At 49.9% G+C, this 21,766-nt stretch overlaps 2 protein-coding genes and 1 long non-coding RNA gene across 6 annotated transcripts in view; 1 reads left to right on the top strand and 2 right to left on the bottom strand.

Annotated features, from left to right (window-relative positions):
- The window catches only part of IFFO2 (intermediate filament family orphan 2), a 38,352-nt gene extending 27,276 nt beyond the window's left edge, over nt 1-11,076 (bottom strand). The window contains exon 1 of one of the 2 annotated variants that reach the window (XM_083802395.1): nt 10,281-11,076. In XM_083802395.1, the coding sequence (XP_083658521.1) occupies nt 10,281-10,918 (638 nt within the window). In that variant the 5' untranslated portion in view covers nt 10,919-11,076. The remainder of the gene's footprint in view (nt 1-10,280) is intronic. The other variant, XM_083802394.1, reaches the window with a different exon arrangement.
- A 148-nt stretch (nt 11,077-11,224) lies between these two features.
- Nucleotides 11,225-20,976, top strand: LOC310882926. Its single transcript, XR_014573230.1, has 2 exons — nt 11,225-13,173; nt 13,303-20,976. It is a non-coding gene; the product is annotated as an uncharacterized lncRNA (long non-coding RNA).
- Nucleotides 20,818-21,766, bottom strand: part of UBR4 (ubiquitin protein ligase E3 component n-recognin 4) — a 77,740-nt gene continuing 76,791 nt past the window's right edge. For all 3 annotated transcript variants that reach the window (XM_083802392.1, XM_083802390.1, XM_083802391.1), the window contains exon 106: nt 20,818-21,226. In XM_083802392.1, the coding sequence (XP_083658518.1) occupies nt 21,162-21,226 (65 nt within the window). In that variant the 3' untranslated portion in view covers nt 20,818-21,161. The remainder of the gene's footprint in view (nt 21,227-21,766) is intronic.

Below are 21,766 nucleotides of genomic sequence, written 5' to 3'. Positions count from 1 at the left end.
GGTCTTTGCAGAAGTACCATTAAACCACAGTACTCTGCCATTTAAATGGAATCAAACTAATAAAAATGACAGCTAGGAGGATACAAAATTCAAGCTTAGGCATTTCTAAATGTTTGTAGAAAGGCAGATCAGTCTTAAATTCACACAAACGGAACAGTTGTTTTTGCTGTTGCATAAACTCCCAGTGACATAACTGTTTGGTACTTAATTCAGAGAAGAACAGTGAAAAAAATGGATGAACGCTGCTACGTTTTCGCAAATGAGATCCAATTCTAAGGAAGGCAGTCTGAAACACTACAAGTTGGAGACTCCAGACAATCTTTTTGTGGTCAAACAAATCTCAAGGCTAACCCTACTGATGAAAGGGAAGCTCTTAACAGCTGGAAATAAATAACAAAATAGGCAAAGGCACCACCAGCCAAGCCTGCAGTACGTTCTGCCGATAGGAACAAGCAAGCAGCCCTGCCAGCAGCTTTGTATAGATGATGCCGAGCAGAGCAGAGCTTATGTTACCTGCACAAAATCGCCAGTCACCGAAAATGAGTGGGATGCAGACCACATGCAGTGTGCAGGGATAGGAAGGGAAGAAGGGCCTCGGGAGAGCTCCAGCACAAACCCCAGCGCAGAAGGCCAGCCAAGGCAGTGGTGTGACACAGGCTGACCTCACTGCCCAGTAGAGCAGCTGAGTCACGGAGCAGACCCCATCCAGCCCAAAGGCGACTCGACAGGAGAGCCACGGCAACACGGCACGGCACATCGATCTCCATACAAGGGCCTCACACCGTGTCTTGCCATGGATTTTAGCGGAGGGCTCAAACAGTAATTAATGCCTCACTGAACACGGGAGGTGAAAGAGGAAGCCCGTGTATTTGCAAACAGGATGCTGCTCACAAACTGAGGCCGGTCCAGTGTATGGCCTAGCTCACGGCACCAGTAGCAGCATGGCCTGGCCTTCACGTGGCCGTACAGCTCCTAATGTCTCCCACACGAACAGTCAGTAAAGGAGATGGCAAATTCCTTACAGCTAATGAAACTTAGCAGGGAAGAGCCTGGCCGCGTTGCATACAAGCGGATAGGAGGATCTAATACCTAGGAGGGGAAGAGAAGCTCTAAAAGAAAACGGGTTTATTTGCAGATTCATCACAGGCTGCATCCGAGAGCTTGATGTCCTTCAGGGACAGTTATCACAAAATGAACTTACTGAAGTCCCACAGCCGTTCTTGAATTCTGTACAGCAGCTCTGCACGTGGGGCTTCGTTCCCAGGGTCACTTTGTCCCTTTTAACAAGAAAAGCTGATCTCCCACTGACAACCAGCACTTCCACACTCTGGTTAAGAATACAGATTAGTGGAGAAACATTTTCTTGTGAATTAAAGAGTTCAAGTGTTTTGCACTCCTTTTCCTCCCTTTCTTTTTAAGGAAAGAAAAACAGCGGGGTTTAAAAATTATGTGGATGAGAGAAATAGTCAAAGGTCAGGTGATTCTGCTATAGTCACCTGGGAAAAAATTGGTAGAAGAGTTAGGAACAGAATCCAGGATGCCCGCTGTTTCATCATATGACCAATGCTTTACTGCAAAAGTTAAAGATGTAACAACACAGATATTCTTATACCTGCACAGGAGAAATTCTCTTGGGGGCAGTTTTAGTGACAATAACTTTTAGAACTCTTCCAATGTTCCCATTACAATTCAATATTAATGCACCCATGCCATCCTACAGAATTACACCAATACCTTGGGTTTTTTTGTTAACTAGGTTTGACTTAGGAAGGCTTGATTTCTATGAACAGACACATGCCTGCTAAATTTAAATTCTGTTCCCTGTATCAGATTAGGCTTCATTAAGAAGAAACACAATTGTGTGTGTGTCGTGTCCCCCCCCCCGATATACAGACAAGTTTTACCTATAAGAATCTAGCAACAGAAATATTTTTTTCTGCTGAAACCACTGATTTGGAGTAAATGCTACGCCAGGATCCTTTTGATCTTTCTAATTCCAGCATCGGTCACTGGATGGACTCAACACATCTGCTGTATTTAGGGGTAAAGAGGGATCCAGTCCTATTATTATCACTTCCTTCTACATCTCTCTTCTCTGTGTTTAATGAGCCACTGCAAATTACTACGTTTGCTAGCTCACATGAAGAAGACCAAGTTAATTCCTCCCTGGCTTTCCTCTCCTTAGTACAGGGTATGCAAGCTGTCACATCTTTCAACCAACACTGATCTCTACTTACATGTACAAAAAGCCATAGATTTACATTTAAAAGTAAACAAAAATGAGTCTGTAAAGCCGCAGGACACCTGGGTACTGGTAGCTGGCATTTTACAATGTAGAATTTAATCTGAAATGTACTTTTTTTTAACAAGGGCTTTGTAACTTTGATTCAGATCTGTAAAACCATTTAAGACTGGAAAAATCAAAACATCTGGCTTGTCAAGAGATTCATGAAGTTCTGTGGAATTTGATCTGTAATGCCAAGATTTGCTTTCATCTGTATTTCAAGGCAAATTCAGAATATACCAACTGAAATTAGCAGATTGAAGATTAGGCTCAGAACCCCATTACAAGCAACAGCAAGGCAAGCCCTCCTTTAGATCACACACACACACCTAAAATCCTTCTCCAAAGCAACGCACATTGGTAGTTTCCAGACAGAAAAAGCCAAAAAAGGATGAACTGAACATTACTTGAGTGAGATCAAGCTCTGAGAAGTAGCAGCGGGCTTGTTTTTGAAGCCAAAAGCTTTGAAATAGAATTGTCAGCCCTGACAGACGTGACTGGTTTCAGTCCCAAGACCTACTTGGAAGGGGATTCAAATTAATACTGTCTGGGGGGATACATCGAGTCCAGCAGAACGCTTCCAAATGGAGCCCAGTAAATACCACGTCACGTGCAGATGTAAGGCTGAAGGAACGCATCATCCGCGATCCAGCTTTGGGCAGATCATGCTGCGTGCCGTTAACGAGGGGCTGCTTCGTTAGTGGGCACAGGGCGCCCTTCTCTCGGGGCTCGCTGAATGGCCTCGTTATTCGTGTAGATCCAGAGGCCAAACTGATGTCATTTTGCATACAATGATCAACACCGCTCACAGCACGCAAAGCAGGAGAGAGAGACTCTTACGCATTTTTAAGTATTTTAAACAAATGCTAATTATTTATTTTTTAAAAGTCACTTGAAACCAAGCACCTTGTTAACCCAGCCACGGTAAAAGTTGACACTGTGACAGTTCTAGAAGACATCACTCAATCACCAACAACATTTCCACAAACATCCACACGATGTGCACAAGCCAGGCAACACACTAACAGGCATCGGTCCTAGCCCAATCTTCTTCCACACCTACGTTGAAGCAGAAAGATACAGCAAGGATCCATCTCTAGACTAGGTGACAGCCAGAGATGATGGAATGCCGTACACTCGCCTGATTTCTTTTGCTTCGGCACCAAATGCCACCCTCCTAAGTGACTTATCCTTAATCAGCAAGCGGGAGCATCTTGAGGTCATTAGTTACTTTTGTTAACCTCAAACCCCAAACCAAGACGTTTTAACAATATATTTGAAATGTTATAATTTATCGGTGGATCCAAGCCAGCACAATACTTACTTTCCGCCCACCTATTCTGAACATAAAATGAAGTCATGTTCCTTCACTTTTGTTGCAAGGGTGGGAGGCATGGAAACCTGAGGATAACGCCAGCCCAAGGACACTCACACAAAACATACCTCGAGAGAGTGAAATGCAGAAAAGAGGAGAATACCCTAGAGAAGCCAGGGATATTGTGGGGCAGAGCAGAACACAGTTGGACAATGGGTTTCAAAGCACAGCCTTGCCATACAGTTTCCTTGCACCCTGTTTATGAAGCGTCTCATTCTGTTTCTTACCACAAATCAGTTCAGGGCTCTGGGAACAAGATAATCTTTTACTATGGGCTGGTCACAAGGCTGCAGAAGAGCCTCCGTTAAACTAAGCAGTGTACAGATGCATACTGTTGCGTTTGGACCTTTATTTTTGAAGGCCAAACCGTAAAATCTCCTCCTTCTTGTACAAACACAAGCAAAACAGCCACACTTAAACTTTAAGATGGAGACTTAAACCATAAAGAGCTCACAAAGAACAACATCCCGTGCATACTTTCAGCAAACTAAGAAGTATTTAGTCACAAAAGAAAACGCAGGAAGCCGGCCTAAGACCTGGCAGAGCATCACCACACAACCCTAACCACAAAAAAGCAGCTGTTGAGCTGTACATGGCTTCCGCGCTTTCTTTAGCTACGAGCCCAGCACCCAGGCTGCATCACTGCAATGAAAGGCTATGATTACCCACGATGAAGCCAGAAATAACTTGTTTTTACATTTGTTTTTACCTCACCCCTAAATTGCAAGGGTCTTTAGAGATTATTTGGGTTTGAGATCAGAGGTATTTGGGGGGTTTTGCTCCCCTCCCACAGACCTACGCAATTCTCAAGCTCTGCTTTCAAAGTCTTTTTTCTCTTCACAAAGTCCGAGGCTTCCCAGCGTGAGTCACCAGAGGAATCAAAAGGTAAATTCAAAATGCACACAGAAAGTCTTGTGGTTCTCTTTCAACAGAGGAAGCTGTTCTTTGAAGAGCACGGCACAGATCCTGGCCCAAGTTTCTCTGAAGCTCTAACCACAGCATAACACGGAGCTTTTTCCCTCCACCACATCCAATCTAGCTCATTTGCAAATTCATTATTTTAATCAGAAATCAGAGTTAATAAGTTAGACAAAGATAAAGTTCAGAGTAAGTAGCTAACACAATTTCAAATCAATCCTAGCATCTCAGCCCTCTCTGGCTGCTCTCCTTACGAGCCAGTTTAAGTAAGGCGCACATGCGCACACACAGGCACTCAGCTACTGAAGTATTTAACAGCACACTGCCTCAAGCCCATCCGGGTCCATGGGGCACTGTTGGAAAGTAGAACGAAAGGAAAACCTGCTCCTCTCCTCCTGAAACTTCTCCTACGTTACTACAGCCAAGGAATCCCAGTTTCTAGTTACACCAATGCAAAAAAAAAAAGCAACTAAGATTTATTAGAGCGCTCCAGATATTCACATATCATATAAAGCATGTCTCTGCAGCAGCATATTAGAAACAGCAATAGCATGGTTTAAGGACAAACACGTCTGACAGCAAACATTATTCGTAAAATGATTGATTTGCACAGCTCCAGACAGTACAACTTTCCAACTAACATTGATAAGGGATGTATATTTTTGCTAAAAGGCCAAGTTTTTCAGCACATCAGCAAGTTTTATCCATCCTTCACGCAGGAAACTCATGCCCTTCCAGCGCAAGTAAAAATATATTTTTAAGGCCAAATATCAGGTTTCCCAGGAGCAAGCACTTAACATCAAACTTCACATCTCGTAAGGGGGTTCCAAAAATCTCTAATACCAGGCTGCACGTCTGTGCTGGAACTAGTAAGGAATACGAAACAATTTTAGTGAAAAGCCACAGCAAAACCTAACTAGCCCCTTTAAAATATAAAGGGGAAAGTATAAATAGCAGAATTTAATACATATATATGGCTTTACACAGAGAATGTGGTATTGCCAGCTCTGTAACCAATTGAAACGTGGACAGAAGTCTAGAATGCTGATTACATTCTTCTATAGGGATAAAAAAATTATTTGTTTTTGATTGGGTCTACGCGTAACATTTGCATCTTGTTACCACTGCTATTCTAGCTTTAAAAGTTTTCAGACATTCCTCCAGGGTTTATCTTAAGCACGTTTTTATTAAGTTCCCTTCTTTAAAAAATGAGATCCAGTTAGTTTTGACGCGCGTTGCCTTTGACAATGATAATCTTTGTCCTTTCCAGCTGCAGCAAATTTAAGATAATCTCTTTTTCAAGTGGACTTTATTAATCTTCCAAACGAAATACCATCCCGAGGTAAAACAATTATTTCCAGTTCAACTCTTAGTAACAGTTAAGTCTCTGCTGGAAAAGGCGACTAACATCTGGCCAACTCAATATCTGTACCAATTAAGAACAATTTTGAAACCATAATATACAAATCTATTCAAGCATTCAGAGCATAGATCGCTACAGACAGATCGGCAGCCTTCTTGCAGTTAAAAGGAAGGAGGAAAAAAAAAAAAGGAGAAAGAAGATGGAGAGCAGGGAATGACTGCAGCAGGTTTTCACCAAGTCAGCAGACTGGCTGGCCACACAGCAGCATTTTGCCTGTCATAACACACAGCGACGCACTTAGGTCTTAAAGCAGATCTCTGGAAGCTGACGGCTGGCTGCCTCCCAGGAGCGCAAGGGGACCGGCCGCCCCTCGCCAGGGGCACGCACCGTCCCCAGCATCGCCGCGCCACATCTGCCAGACGTGTGCATTTGGACGTCCCGCCTTCACCACGCTGGCTGGCGATGCTTCAGCCTCAAACAGCGATGTAACGTGGCTAGTTAGGGAGGGGGGAAACTCATTTGCTCCCCCCCTCCCCAATAAGCGAGTAGATTTAAACATCCGGATGCAGTTTACAACAGCACCACAACCATCACCCCTCAGTACAACTGCCAAGGGCCCCAGCTGTCCGAGGAAGGCAGCCACACAGTGACAGCCTGCTCCACTTCCACATCCCAGCACTTTTTTTTTTATACAAATAACCCAAAAAGATCACGGTAACCCCAGATCCCTTTCGGGCAGCGGCACAGTCACATGCACACAATTAAACCTGCTTATCCCGCTCTACTTACCCATGCAGGGGGGGCAGGACAGATCCCAAATTCAAACACTGATCATTTAGAAACCCCATGATTGCTTGATTTCAGCTCAAAGGGGGCAAGACAGCTGGTTTGAGGTTTTTTTCCTGTCTAGAAATACATTTGTGTGTATTTCAGCTTATGACAAAGATCTGACTTTAACCTACATTTCAAGACCCTGAAAGACTGGAAGAAGAATTTTCCATCACATTAATTTGACTGCAAAGAAAGTGGACACGGTTACCATTACCACTAAAAGGGTAATAACATTAAAAAAAAAAAGTTACAAAGGATTTGGAATCAGATCTATTGCCAGAAGCTCTGTTAAATGCTAGCATAAGTTAGGGTGGGGAATTTTAGGTTCATTTCTTCTATAAGTCTCCTCCAACTGTAAACTCCAACAGCTGAAGTCACAATGCACCCTGTAAAATCATGATCGCTACTAAAAAAAATATTGTAAGATTAAGGCAACATGATAATTAGAAAAAGACCCCAAAATTATACACTATTTTGGTAAAATAACATGGTCTGGGGAAAGAAAAAAGCACAGTTTTGATCTGAAATATCTGCTAGGCTCCCAGGGGGAACATTTTCTCATTTGTAGGTCAGATATAAACAAAACATGGGTAAAAGATGACCTAGGTGCTCTGTTGACTACGCGCTCTAGTATTTATTTTTTTTTTAATATATATAGCTCAGAACTCCCAAATAGTTTCTTGCATTAGTGTCCAAAAAAAAAATAAAACTGGGGGGGACATAATAAAGGAGTTGAACATGTTATCCGAGAAAAAGCCATCTGTAACAACAAAAAATTGCACAGAGAATTTCATCGGAAAGAACATCTTAGATGATTTCAGCAATTGTTTTTAAGCGTATCAGTAGTGTTACCTCTAAAACACATGAAACAAAAAGCAATTATTTCAACTCTGAATTCAAACGTTGCATTTTTCAATTCACTAGTATGCTATAATGAGTTTGTGTCTTCAACAACAGACATCACATACAAGCATTTGTTCTTGAAAAGAAGCTCTTCACTTGAGCAGTATTCACTGACTTCGGAACACAGTCACCTACCCCGTGTTTTCCTGGTAAGAAAATAGCTTAAATGAGGAAGTTTTCCTAGCTGTGCCCTCCTAAATCAAGGGGTCATCTCGGAGAGAGAGAAAAAGCTTCCATTGTTCTAGGAAATAAAGGTAACATCTGCTGAAGTGTTACTGCACATCACGATGGTGTCTTACTGGTCAGGTCATAAGGCCTTGGTGCTTCAAAGAGGGCTGCCTCCTTCTGCTGGTTCTGGAGTTAAGCAAAATGGTTAAGTGGGGAGAGACAACACCAGCAGTGAGTAAAAGCATTCCAACAGGCCCAGCAAACGCTTTATTTCCAGCGAGAAGATACCTGCGACCTGGAGCAGCGCCACTTCAGAAGACCCCCTGTCCACAAGGCCCAGGGGCTGCGCATCTCCCTGTCCGGCTTTTCAAATGCTTGCACAGCTTTGCAAGATCACAAACCCACGTTAGAAACTTGTGCGTGAACTTAGCTCTACACAGGCCCTCACAACATTGTCAAGAGACAGGCAAGAGACTAATATTCCATTTGGAGAACATTTCCCTAAACAAAACTTGAACATAAAAGGATCCCTGGCAAGATAATGGAAACACAAAGCACGTATTTATATACATGTTCGTATGCATACACGTGTCATGACAAAGAACCTGTTCCCTAAAAAAAAAACCTACAAACATGAAAATACTTGTACCAGTCTTTCCAGGACTGCTGACAAACACTGCAATGCCACATTAGCTCAGGGTAATGTAATCAAATGGACTAATCTACTCCGTCTGCAAGAATTAAAACAAAAACAACACGATACTACCTCGTAAGCATGCCAAAGCATGCTCAAGGCCACCAATGAGAAAAGCAATCCACCCCAAAAGAGCGAAAGGTGTGGTGTCCATCTGTCCAGTGAAGGTCACAGGAGAGAGTAATAACCACTCCAGTTATAACAGGAACAAACGTAAAAGACAGACTGCAAATATAATTCTAGTGTGATGCATGCTGGTGTGTATTAACCAAATTTCATTCTCTAGCATTAGGAGAAAAACCTGTTGTGAAAGCAGGAAGGGTGGCAAGAATAAGGTTTGCGATTGCCTACAGAGGCCCCCTTCACTCCATTACATTTATTTGGAGTATGCAATAACTTAGACGGCACAAGGAGTTAGACCTGAATGAAGAGAGTGGGGTGAAAATTTGCTGAACACAAGCAAGTGAACGCACACCAGACAGCACCAACTACGTACCAGCAGCAAAACTCAACTTAAATGACCCATTAGTCTCCTCTTTGGTAAGGAAAAACCCGCAAAAAAAATCACACACCCATTAAAAAGGAGAAGTATCCCCAGCTTCTGGTGACGCAGCCCACACCCGACACGTACCTTCCTCGCACAAGCCGCCACCAAACGCCACTTCCCCTCAGCACCGCTGCTCCCATCTCCGTGGTGCCGGCCATAAAAACAAACAACCCCACGGCACGACGGCATCTCCCCTCCTACGGCAAAAAGGGGCCAACTGCTTTCCACCCAGACGCAGGGGGTGCCGCAGCCATGAAGCACAAAAGCTTAGAAACGAAGGCACAGCAGCCTGAAGAAATTGGGCTTTGCTAGTGAACACGGAATTATTACTTGAACAGAATATTCCTGCCCACAAAGCCTCTCTAAACTAAGCTAATTCACAGGGATAGCTCGGTTATAAAAGCTGAAGTATGCAAAGAGCACACTGCAGCTCCGTTACCCTGGACGGAAGAAATTCAGGCGTGCTTCACAGGCCCCACAGCCAAGAAACGCTGGCTGCCTCCAGGGAGAGAAAAATAGAGAAGGATTAAATTTATTCTGCAGGAAAAACACAAGCGAGACAACACATTTTAAGCCCGAAGATGACAAAACCCCAAAGCGGGAGCATCCACGTTAGTCCCAAGGGACAGATAGCTCACAGACAATGCAGGAATTTCCCTGCAGAATCCCAACTACCTTTTTTTTTTCCTCCTGGCCTCCATCTCCGCCACAGATACACGGAGCAGGCAAATACAGCAAAGCAAAGGGAACGCTACCAGCCACCATCTGAAATCCCAGGGCTTCCCAACAGGCTGGAGGAAAGCTCGGGATTACCAGGGCTCAGCAATGGCTGTCGTCGGGGCTTTTGTTGCCGTTTTGACCCACTCAGAGAAACATCTTTTCCGCACGAACCCTCCCCTGCAGCATTCGCAGCCCAAATATTGCAGCACTGAGGTAATTTCGGCGAGCTGGCGGACGAAAACCGGCTACCGGTTAGCCCGGAAAACGGAGAGCGGCTAAATTTAGGAGGAACCTCGGCGATGCGCTGCTAACAACGCCTCACTGCCCTTCTCCAAAAAGGGGGGGGAGAGAGGGATGGAAGGGGGGTCGAGCCAAGCGCCGGGAGGGCCCCCCCAGACCCCAACCCCGTCTCCCCAGACCCGAACCCCGTCCCCCCAGACCCCAAACCCCGTCCCCCCCCCCCCTCCCCCGGCTCACTTTCTCTTGTACTCGTCCCTCTCCCGCTTGACTTTGGCCAGCACGTTGTAGAGCGCCCGGATCTCGGGGGTGATGGTGTCGATCTGCACGCCGACGCCGTCCGGGTGGATCCAGGAGACGCCGGGGCCCTGCACCGTCTCCAGCCCCCCGCCGCCGGTGCGCCGCACCTGGGTGTAGCTCCAGATGGTCCCGGGCAGGCGGCCGTAATGCGGCGGGGCCGGGCCGGCCGAGGGGCCGCCCGCCAGCCCCGCGGCTGCCAGGGGGAGGCCGCCGTCGGTCTGCACGGCCTGGTCGCGGGAGAAGGTCTTGTAGCGCAGGCGGCGGTCGCGCTCGCACTGCTGGGCCGCCAGCTGCTTCTCCAGCAGCCGGTTGCGCCGCTCCAGCTCGTGCACCTTGGCCAGGAAGCAGCGGAACCGCACGTTCAGCCCTTTCAGCAGGTGGATGTTGGAGCCCAGGTCGTTCCGCAGCGCCGCCGTCACCGGCGGGCCGCCGGGTACTCCCGGAGGGCCTCCCGAGCCGCCGGAGCCGCCGCCGCCGCCGCCGGGGCCGGGGCCCAGCGGGCAGGGCGCAGCCCCGCCGGCCGCCGCCGCGCCGGGAGCGAAGGCTCGGGCCATCTCCCCGAAGAGCAGCGAGTTCATGGCGGGGGGGAGCGGGGCCGGGAGCGGCAGCGGGAGGAGGAGGAGGAGGGGAAGAAGAAGAAGAAGAAGGACGGGGCGCCGCCGCCTCGCGCTCCTTGCGGCTGCCGCCGCCACTGCCGCAGCCGCCGCCGCGGTACCGGCACCCAGCGGCCGGCGGCGCGGGGCGGGACCGGGGGCGGCTCCGCCCGGCCGCGCCCCCGGGGGCTGCGGGCAGCGCCGCGGCCACTCCCCCCCCTCCCCGGCCGCGTGGAGCCTCGCCGGCACCTGCCGGCAGCGAGGCCTGGGCCGGGGAGCCTGGGGAGCGGGGCCTCGGCCCGGCCTGGCTGCGGGCTTCCAGCACCGCCCGGCAGCGCCTCGCTGGGCCGGCCCAGCTCGGTCGGTTGGCGTGCAGGGGGTCCAGAGAAGGGCAGCGGGGCTGGTGAGGGGTCTGGAGAACAAGGCTTAGGAGGAGAGGCTGGGGGAGCTGGGGGTGTTCGGTCTGGAGAAGAGGAGGCTCAGGGGAGACCTGATCGCACTCTACAGGTACCTTAAAGGAGGCTGTAGCGAGGCGGCACTGGTCTGCTCTCCCACGTGCCTGGTGACAGGACGAGGGGGAATGGGCTAAAGTTGCGCCAGGGGAGGTTTAGGTTGGGTGTTAGGAAGAACTTCTGTACCAAAAGGGTTGTCAGGCACTGGGATGGGCTGCCCAGGGAAGTGGTGGAGTCACCGTCCCTGGAGGTCTTTAAGAGACGTTTAGATGTAGAGCTTGGTGATGTGGTTTAGTGGAGGACTTGGTAGTGTTAGGTCAGAGGCTGGACTGGGCGATCTTGGAGGTCTCTTCCAACCTAGGTGATTCTGGGATTCTCTGGCACCCCGGGGCCGGCCCTCACGGTGCCCTCCGGCTGCGCCTTCCCAGCCCTGCCCCGGGCTGAGGGGAGCCGGCCGGCGGCGGGCTGAAGGCACAGGGGATGAGGTTGTCAGCCGCCATCAGAACCCTTGAAGCGTTGTTACAATCTGGTAATTAAGTTATTAAATAAGCGTTTCCCGCTTACTGCTGCTGGACCTCTGGGCCGCTCAGCAATCAACGCGATGGTTTAATTGAATTGCGCGATCGCCGCGGCGTGTCCAAGAGGCGCCCAGCCGAGCAGCAGCACCGGGCTCAAAGATCGGCAGGGATCTCCTCCTGTATGGTATAAATGGGCGGATGGCTTTTGGAACAAAAGACGATGCTTTCAGGAGCTCTCGCAGCAAGCCTTGCAAAACCAACCCTTGTAGGTGTTGGGGGGCTCTCGGGTCACAGCACGGCGCCTTTCCCACCACCCCCAGGATCCCGTGTGCGCACCTCCTGTGTTTGCCCAGCACCACCTGGAAAAAATGAACGTGCCGAGGCGGAGGCTCGCTGTTACCGAGGTGACTCAAAGAAACACCCAAAGTGATCTTGCTGAGCGCGCAGTGCCCAGCTGCTGCCCGTGCTGGCGGCGCTGGCCGTCGAGGAGCAGCCCTCACACCGTCCGCACGGAGCTGCAATGGCACCGACGCTGGGCAGGGCTCCGAGGACAGGCCCTGGCCTGGGCTGGGCTGGGCGACCCAGGCCCCGGGGCTTTCCCAGGACTGAAGCGGGTCCCAGGGCTGTGCGGCTGGCGAGCCCAGAGCGATGCACCTGTAGCTTGCATCACTCTGTGGGGTTTGCCACGACACCTTATTAATGGCAAGAATGTCCTCAGGTGCAGATACCGAGGTTACTGTTAGGAGCAGCAGTCCAGCAAGAGCAGGTTTGGCCATTTACCCCAGGTCTGGGTAATCCTCCAGAATCCAGTGGTGACCCCTTGCATTGCTTTGAGCATCCTTTGGTGCTGCACCGCACCCTCTGCCGTGCTGAACAATGCACAGTTTTTATTTTTATTTTTATTTCCTTAAGGAAGCAGGAAAACCTCAGAGAGTGAGTTCAGACGGGAACTCACTACCAAAGCTCGCTAATTAACAAGCCCCTCCACCAAGCCTAATTGGCTTGGCACCACACCCAGGGTAAGGTCACTGCCAGCAGCCAGTGCAGTGAGTGAGCCTCTGGCATCCCTCAGCAGCCCCTCCCAAGGACAGACGGATTTCCCCACCATCCCAAATTAATGACACCGGCAACAATTAACAAGGATTAGGGCTCTTCGGGGAAAGCAGAGGCTTTGTTCCGTGAGGCTTTGCCCACCTGCGGTCCAGCACCATGTCAAAAGCTGAGAGCATGGGATACTGGGGCGGTGATTAGTGTCTTCCTATTTGGAGAGGTAGGAAAAGGGATGGGAAATGGTGCTACTTCTGAACGCAGAAGCCATCCCGTGCCAGCACCGATTAAATCGTGGTGACCGCAGCTAGCCCTGCTAAGAATGGTGCTTCCCATTTGTTTTCATTCTCAGCACAGAGGCAACATTTGCTTCAGCCCAAAGTGGGCTGGGGGGGAGAAGCTGCGCTGGGAGGAGTGGGCTGGCTTTGTCGTCATCGTGCACCTGCAGAAGCCTGGTTCTTACACTCCCTTGGTGCAGGCGAAAGTTTCGTGGTGCTGGGGGAGCGGCGTGGTACCCAAGGCTGGGCCGGAGCTGGCACCTGCCTGCACCTCTGCAGTCACATCTGATGGGACAACACCTACGGGACCCGCTCACATCAGCGCCTGGGATTGCCGGCTCAGTGCTAAGGGGCTCGGGAGCAGGTTCACAGCCAGTGCCAATGTTTTAACGCGTGGTAGCGTCCTTGGTGTGCAAACCTCAGCAACTATTTCAGGGCTGCTCTGTGCATCTGTGTAGTGGTCCTGTACTCATTTTCTCGGTGCTTCGTTAGCCTGGAAGACACCGACCCAAGGGATTTGTCAGCTGAGCCCTGGTGCCCGGGAACATCCTTGCCCAGGGCTTTCTGCATCGTGCAAAAACCCAATGGCTGCAACATCACCCCCAAAAAACTCAGTGGCTGCTGTCCTCATGGCGTCATCCCCAGGGCTCTGCTTTCTTTGGGTTTTCCTTAATGGCCACATTTGCTGGTCGGAACCCAGGGATGGAAAGTGGTGATTTGCATGACCCAGGCTTTTTTTTTTTTTACAAGAACTGACAGAATTTTTACAGGCACCTCTCCAGGATGGGTATTTAACGTAGAGGATGCTGTACCTTACGGCCCTGCCAGCCACTGGGGGCAGACTGCAGGAAAACAGCTTCTCTGAGGGCGTAATAATCATATATAACACAGACTTTGGAAAATAATAATAAAAAACAATGCTAAAGGGGGTTATGAGGGACGGGACCATGTGGAAAGCCCCTCTGGGGAGCACCTTGCACTCTGAACACCAAAAATATTTGGGGTGGGAGCTACCATTGCTCATGCAGAAGAGCCGCTGGAAGCTGCCGCAAGCAGCAGCGTGCTCCTCATTGCCTTCTGAGGAGCTCTCTCCTCCCCAAACTTGCCTTTTCTAAGCATTTCATCCCACTGTATTTTCTACCTATTCCATTAGCACCATGTGAAATGCAAACAGCTGAGCTGAAACCCAGCACCTTCTCCCATTACAGCTCTGTTCCTTGGCCAGCCAGCTCCATTAACTTTTTCAGAGGTAAAAAAAATCTCAATTTGCCACATTTGGTTTTCCTTTACATGCCAGTACTGCAAAGCAGAGTGCAGCTGCACAGAAAGTCTGCCAGGAGCTCACTCCCACTCTTCCAAGTTTGCAAAATCTGCCCTCCAAGCACCACTGGTGCAGAAGACAGAGCTGGGCTGAGCGGCTTCAGCACCGGACTCATCCCCAGCCCCTCTGCCAGATCTGGCCCCTGCTGAATCTCTGCGCACCCAGGATTTGCCCAAAATTGTTGCCACGGGTGGAAGGACGCGCTTCCATCAGCATCACCTCCCACCCCAACCGTGCCCTGCGCACGTGAGCCGGTGTTCCTGCCGGGATGTTTTCCACCCCGGCGATACCAATGTTTCCCTTCCGCATGGAGATGAGATAAATATTTTGGAAACAAATCTTCTGCGCCGGGTTTGACCTGAATGGCGGGTGAATTAAGGGGACAGGGATTCAGACACAGATAGAGATGCTTTGGGGAGAGCATCCGCCAGCCGGAGTGGTTGAGACACGTCGTGGGATGGCCTTGGAGACTGTGGCAATGTTCACTGCTTCCTCAGTAACCAAATATTTGCATCTGTATTGAGTACGGCAGCAAATATGCCCCGATAAGCCTGTACAGGCCACTGCAGGTGTGCTTTAGCTCACACTAATTGCTTTGGCAATTCGTCAAGGATAATTGCAAGATGCCGCAGCATTAATTCCGCGTGCGCCCAAATCCCTGCTTTCAGTCCCATCAGTGCTAAGCTCCTGGGGGTGCCGTGCTGGCCAACCCAGGCGCAGAACCACGCTGGGTGATTCCGTCCCCGTCCGCTCGTTTCTCCTTTGCTCCCCCTCACTTCGCACCGAGCGGAGCAGAGCACGCGTGGCCATCCCACAGCATTCAGGTGCAGCTTCGGCTGCCTCTCGAAGACTCTCGTCCACCCACTCAGCACCTTCATTCCTCGTGCTGTGGGATTTCAGCCCGGTACGTGGCCAGGACGGAGAAGAGCCGATGGCAGCACAAAGGTGCTGGAGCTGCCCCGTGCTCACTGACGTGGGCGCCACGTGCCGCCAGCTCTCCTCTCCCTACGAATCTGCACCGAGCTCAGGCACTTGCTGGCAGCCCCCCCGAAGGGCACAGCAGAAGAGCTTGTGGTGCTTCCCCGCTCGCACGCAGCCGGAGGACCTGCAGGCAGCAGCAGGAGCTCTGTACGCCGCCGAGTCAAAATTTCCCACCCGAAACACGGCACTAACTCCTGCCGTGGCCAAAGGCCGGCTGGAGGCGTTGACGAGCGACTGGGAGCAAGCGCCGGGAGATGCCCAGCCAGCGCTGGTTTGCTGCTCCCCTGGCACTGGGCGCTTCTTGGCTCCCCGCTCCGCTCCCCGGCTGGTCCCCAGGGTCCAGCTCTTTGCTGCCCAGCCTTGAACCCGCTGCCCGGCCCCGTGCACCACCGGGGCTGACTCAGCTCGCTGGAGCCACTCTCCCTGTGGGTTTCCCAACGTCCCGGGGTGGAGCGCCCTGACAGACGCCTGCTCGTCAGTGACTGCCAGCCCGTGGATGTCTTTCCTCTGTGCTGGCCGCCTCAAGTCACTGAGCTCATTAAGGCAGAACTGCTGACGGCGGGCAAAGCGCGGAGCGAGGGATGAGAAATGCGACTGACCTGGAGATGGGGGAGCCGTGCCTTTAATGTCCGATTTCATCATTAGCAAATAGTTCTTTTTTCGTCATCAAATAGGAGGAATAATTAAAGGATGGAGCCGGGCTGGATGTGTTTGTTCATTAAAAGGATTTAAAAAACGGCCCGGCAGAAGCTCCTTTTTGGTACCACCACCAACACAGTGGCTGATCAGAGCCACCCGTTAGGGGTGGGAGCCCTGATTCTATCGGACCGGCACACACAGGCACTGATTTCAGTTCTCCCTGCTCCCCGAGGCTGTGATTTCTCCACCCTCAAGGCCAGGAACCCAGCTCCCGAGCTGAACCCAAATCCCACTTAGGGAGAGGCAAACCCTTCGACAGCCCCCAACATCCATCCCCCTGGCTGAAGCGTTTTCCCAGTCAAAGCCTTTCTGTTATTCCTCCCCCCCTCCTTCAGCACAAGCTGTTTGCCCAAATGCTGCTGCAAGGGGCTTCCCGTGCTGCTCACCGCCCTGCCAGGCCTGCAGTTCAGTTTCCCAGCCCATGATTAAGAGAACTGCTCTAAAATCTCATCAGGGCAGCGGTGGCCAGTGGAGCAGGTGGCATTCCCACCCCCTGGACCTCGCACAGTGCTCAGGGTCCCCAAAACAACAACAAAAAAAACAATTCTCTTCGATGAAAAAGCTTGAAAATACCCGCCCCGGGGCCCTGCTTGCCCACATCCCACGCACTGGGTGCCTGGGTGCTTTCCCACTGCCTTTAATCCTGTCCTTGCTGCGTGCTGGAGCCCCGTTAGAGGCATCGTGGCTACAGCCAGCAGCACAAGTGCGATGCGGCAGCGCAGGGGGAGTCGTGGGGCAGGGCCAGAGGCAGGGGCTCGGAGCGAACCTACAGTAAAGCACCTTTATTTTTAATATTTTACAGCTTGCACCTTTCTTTTGCTTTCTCCTCCAAGCCTTGCTGGAGCGCTGCCTGGTTTTACGCTGCCTCAAAAGCGAAACGTTTTCTTATTTCTATAAAGGCGAAGGAGCTTGCAACGGGCCTTAGGGGCAATAAACTGGGAGCTGTAGCTCTCCCTATCACCACTGCCAGAAAAATAAATAAAATAAAAATCTGGGGGTGGGGATTTAGCCTTTTTCTTTTCCCTCTTAGAAAGCAGGAAGGGGGCAACCACCCCTGGTTGTTGCATCTCCACCTAGGAGGGGGCGCAGCCCTGAAGTGCTTTCACCTCAAAACCCCTCGAGCGTCTTTCCAGAAAGTTTACAGAAAGGTGGAAATTCTGTAAAAGACGTGAATTTTGTCACCCGCAAACTGCGCTGTTTGCTGCAGGGGGTTTTGCTCGCCACGTTGCAGGAGCGCTTCTTGCATCGCGTGAGGAGTCGGGAAGGGTCGCGGAGTCCCGGGGAGCTCCTGCTGGGGGAAAACTGGGATGGGAGGCGGGGAGGAGCCTGGTGCAGGAACACCTTGAGCAGCGTCCCGGCAGCGCCCCAGCAGAAACTGGGCCACAACAGGGGAAAGCGGCGGGGATTCGGTAGGAAAGGGAGCCTTCGGTGCCATAATACACACGGTGAGACTCCCCGGAATGTAGGCAGCAAGCTTCTTGCTCTAAATTTCTGCAGTGGTGCCCAAGAGCCCAGAACTTCTGTGGCGAGGCTCCACCGTGATCTTCCCAAAGGCACGATCGGAGCGTCCTGCCTGAAAAACAAGCCGTGAGGACACGCGCCTGGGGAGATAAATCACTTCTCCGTCGGAAAAACTCTGGGGAATCTTCCGCAGCGGCCAGACGCTGCCACTCGCAGGGTGTTTGTGCTCTGCAGTCGTAACCCCGTGGCTGGTTCAAAAACACATCCAGGCAATTGTGGCAAGAGACAGCAGAGGAGAGGAACTCAGCTTTAGACCTGGTTGGGAACGCTGGTACCAATGCAGAGGAGGGTGGGATGAAGGCTTCCCAACCTCATAGGGCAGCCCAGGGACAGAGCATCCACTGTGGCAACCTGCAGGGAGCAATAAAACTACCTCAGCAGTGGCGGCAAATTAATTGAGGCTGGCAGGGGCCTTTGCACCCACTGCTGGCTCAAAATTAATTAATAAACAACCACCCAGGTTTGACCCAGCATGAACAGGCACCACAATGAGTTCTGGTCGTCTTGGGGAACCTCTTAGCCACAAAGCCAGATGTGGAGCAATCACAGAGGTCACAGCCTTTCGGGCATCTAAGGATAGTTCCCAAAATGTCTTTCAAATAAACTGTCTGGGAGAGGGAGGTCGATGTTAATGTCCTAGCGGTTTGGTTCATGAACCTGAGCCACTTGGACCTGTTTTGAGGCAATTCTCCCCCTCCCAACTCCCTGGCTCCTCTTAGTTTAAGGAAAACACTTCCCAAAAATCTTTGCTGACATCCCAGGCTGACCAATTCCCACCCACCCTGCTGGGGGTTTTACAGCCTGGAGTGCGTTGCCTTTGTGCAGCACTGCAAACAATTCAGCACCTGCCTCAGCTGAAGCTTTCCCAAACCTTTTTCAGTTCTTGCCCCTCTCTAGCTCTTCTGGGGTTGCTGCTGTTTGTCCTCAGTCCCTCCCAGGCTATTCTGCTGGCCAGAAGTGCTATCACGCTGCTTCCACCTTCTTTTCAGACCAGGCTTCCCCATCAGCCAGTCCTCTTGTGCTTGAGGCCCTTGATGCGATGACTTCATTTTCCAAAATTCATCTCTGGACCTTTGCAAAATCCTCCAGAACGGTTGGAGTTGTTTATTGCAATTTGACTTGTATCGATAAGGAGACAGTTTATGATCTCCTTTCAAAATCCTGCTTTTTTGCAGTTGTACAAACGTCAGGCAAGAAATGGTCACCGCGTTCTGCTCCAGGTAAGCTTAAGGAGCTGCTGATACAATTCCACTGCTGGAGAAATATTTTGCTTGTATATACCATACCAGTTCCTGCAATGGCAGAGGATGTTTTCAAAGACCCGTGCCACCATAAATGGAGTATAAACCAGGATTTGCATCAGCAAAAGCCTGAGCTCTGTTGAAGTTACCTTGTTAGTGTGGGAAGACAGCGCACGAGGCGTTTGTCACATCCTCCTTTGGTTCAGTGAAGCAACAGCTGCGAAGCAAAAGCCGAGGGGCTGCCTGGAACGCTGAGGCTGTGCTGAAGAGGAAAAGGTATTCCTCCATTTCTACCTTTCCGAAGGCAGCAAAGCAGCTTGGCATTCTTCTGAACCATCCCATTAGTAGTTCCTGTCCTGAGTTTAACCAGTCTTACACAATCTTACCCAAATAACAAAGTCAAAACGTGTTAGGGTTTCAGTCTTGCACCTCAACTCTCCCTATCATAAAAAGTTGCTTTCATGTTACCTATTTACTGTTGCTTTCAGACACTACACTGACTTGAAAGGTCCTTCACTTGAAAGGGGATTTTAGTATTGTTCAAGCTACCATACTCTGGTGTTGGTAAGCACAATCTGCACATCCACCCATCAGCTATGCTACAGCTGCTTGTTTGGAGAGAAGACTGTTAGGTTTGACTTTACAGCGCTTTTAAAACAAAGGGAGTTTTTCTCTTTTATGTGGTGCAAGGGATATACCGCACGCTGGTTGGAAGCTTAATATTGCCATATTAAAGAGAAACCAACTACACACATTAATCCCCCTCCTGTACCTTCATAAAGCAAGACAGATTTACCCAGCTGACAAGAGATGAACCCAAACTCCTTGAGGTAACTTGCTATTCAGTGTTCCTCCCCAGAATCACATCCAACTGCCAGGAGGGAAATAAGCACCCATAGAGGCGAGAAGAGCCTTCAACCATCTGCTAATCGTCAAATCACAATACGTGCTCAACACTAACCAAAGGCATCAAATAGGTTGCCGAATTATCCAGCCTCTAAAATAATTATTATTTATGGGGCACTGCATGACGGGACTGCGTTAGGATTGCAGAAATTCAAGTTCAAACAGAGACGAGGAAGACAGGGAAAGCTTTATTAGATTCCAGCTTAACCACGTGTCAGCTGGGTTACAGGACAGCAGAGGTAATGGTGAAGGTAGGTTACCAGCACGCACAACTCAGTGAGAAAAGGCAAGGCTGTACTCAAAACAGGTACTTGGCTTCAAGTCAGGGCATGCACACCAAAACGCAAGCTTTTACTAGCGAAAGAGCAAGTGGCCAGCTCAAGAAGTGCGCAGGGTCTATTTTCCATGCATTCTTCAAAGCTGAAAATTTTACCAGATAGAAAACAAATCTGATGTGAGTAGCATCCCTCTGCGAGGTAACATCACCATCAGTATGCTCCAACTGGCATGCTTGCTTTGAATACAGCCTTGGCGAGAATAAAGTCAGGAAAGAGCCCGTGATATGCAGCATGCCTTGGAGAGGGGTAACACCAAGTGCCAGGGGAGGTGACTGCAGCTGGCACAGCTCCCCTCACCCAGGTGAGGAAGGGGTGGAAGGATTCACTGTCCTTGCAATCCACGAGTCTCTAAGGCTCACGTCCCACAATGGGAAACCTGCTCTGCATGTACAATCAGTAAACACAGCGCCAGTCTGCTGCTTTGTTCACTACAAGTCCTTTGTTTCCTGTGTCTCCTTGTCCAGACTACGGGCCAGAAAGAGCAGCAGCTCTGAGCCCTGAAAGAAGGAGCTCTGAAAGAAAAGATGGGAAAGAATTTGGCATTTAAGCTACTGCATGGTTAAAATACTAGTCAAACCCATCTTACCCATTTGTTTGATTTATTTAACTTCAAAGAGGTGCACACTAAAGCATTAAGATTTACTGGTACGTATTCCTCTCTGTACAAGTTCTTTCAACCAGCTCAAATAGACAAGGCTTTACAGACAGAAGCAGTGAAATAAAAGATAAAACGAATCTAAATTCCAAATCACTCCAGGAAGAAAAACTGTAGAAAATATTAATAATAATTAAAAAAAGCAAACAAAACAAAAAACCAATAAACTGCAGCACTCCTCAGGGAAGGGACAGGCTGCACAAGGAGGAACACAAAGGGATGGAAGGCAAGCTAGTGTAGTCTCTGCCCAACGCTTCTCTGTGCTGGCGGCTCAGGGGATGGAGTTCAAAAGATCCTTGAGGAAGTTGTCAGGGTCACTGATTTCTGATAAGAGCCCTTTAAACAAAAGACAATACAGAATAATTAGCTCCACAAAGCAGTTTCTCCTGCCGACATTATGGATTTGTGCTAGGGTGTATGTATAGCAAGTTAATAATGACAGCTGCAGTGTTATTTTAAGTATGGAGCAGATGAAGATAAACCCTTGCCGAATGCATGTACAGCGGGGACCGAGGTGTATACGTTAAATCCATACGGTACTTGCTCTTGTGGAACAGAACTACTATAGAGACCCTGCTAGCTCCATACACTGGACAATGAGAGACTGACCCAAGGCACTGGAACTCTTAAGAGAAGAGCAGACTCTCTGCAAGTGAATTTTCAGCAGCTCCTGGGGATGATAAAATCCCTACAGCAGAAACTCTCGCTGCACTGAACGGCTGCCTCATCTGTTTACCAGCCTCTAAATCACATATACCCCACAACACCTTTAAGCTGTGATGTAAGTAGTTATGTTTAACAGAGCAGGGGGAGGACCTGCGGGATCAGGTGAGAGAAATTTTCCTGTCTGGGGATGCTCAAGTGTGCCTCTCAACT

This window comes from Anser anser, assembly GCF_964211835.1.
Source record: "Anser anser genome assembly, chromosome: 17".
Taxonomy (NCBI): domain Eukaryota; kingdom Metazoa; phylum Chordata; class Aves; order Anseriformes; family Anatidae; genus Anser; species Anser anser.
Note: the sequence above shows the minus strand (reverse complement) of the source record. Positions and strands in the feature narration are given on the sequence as shown.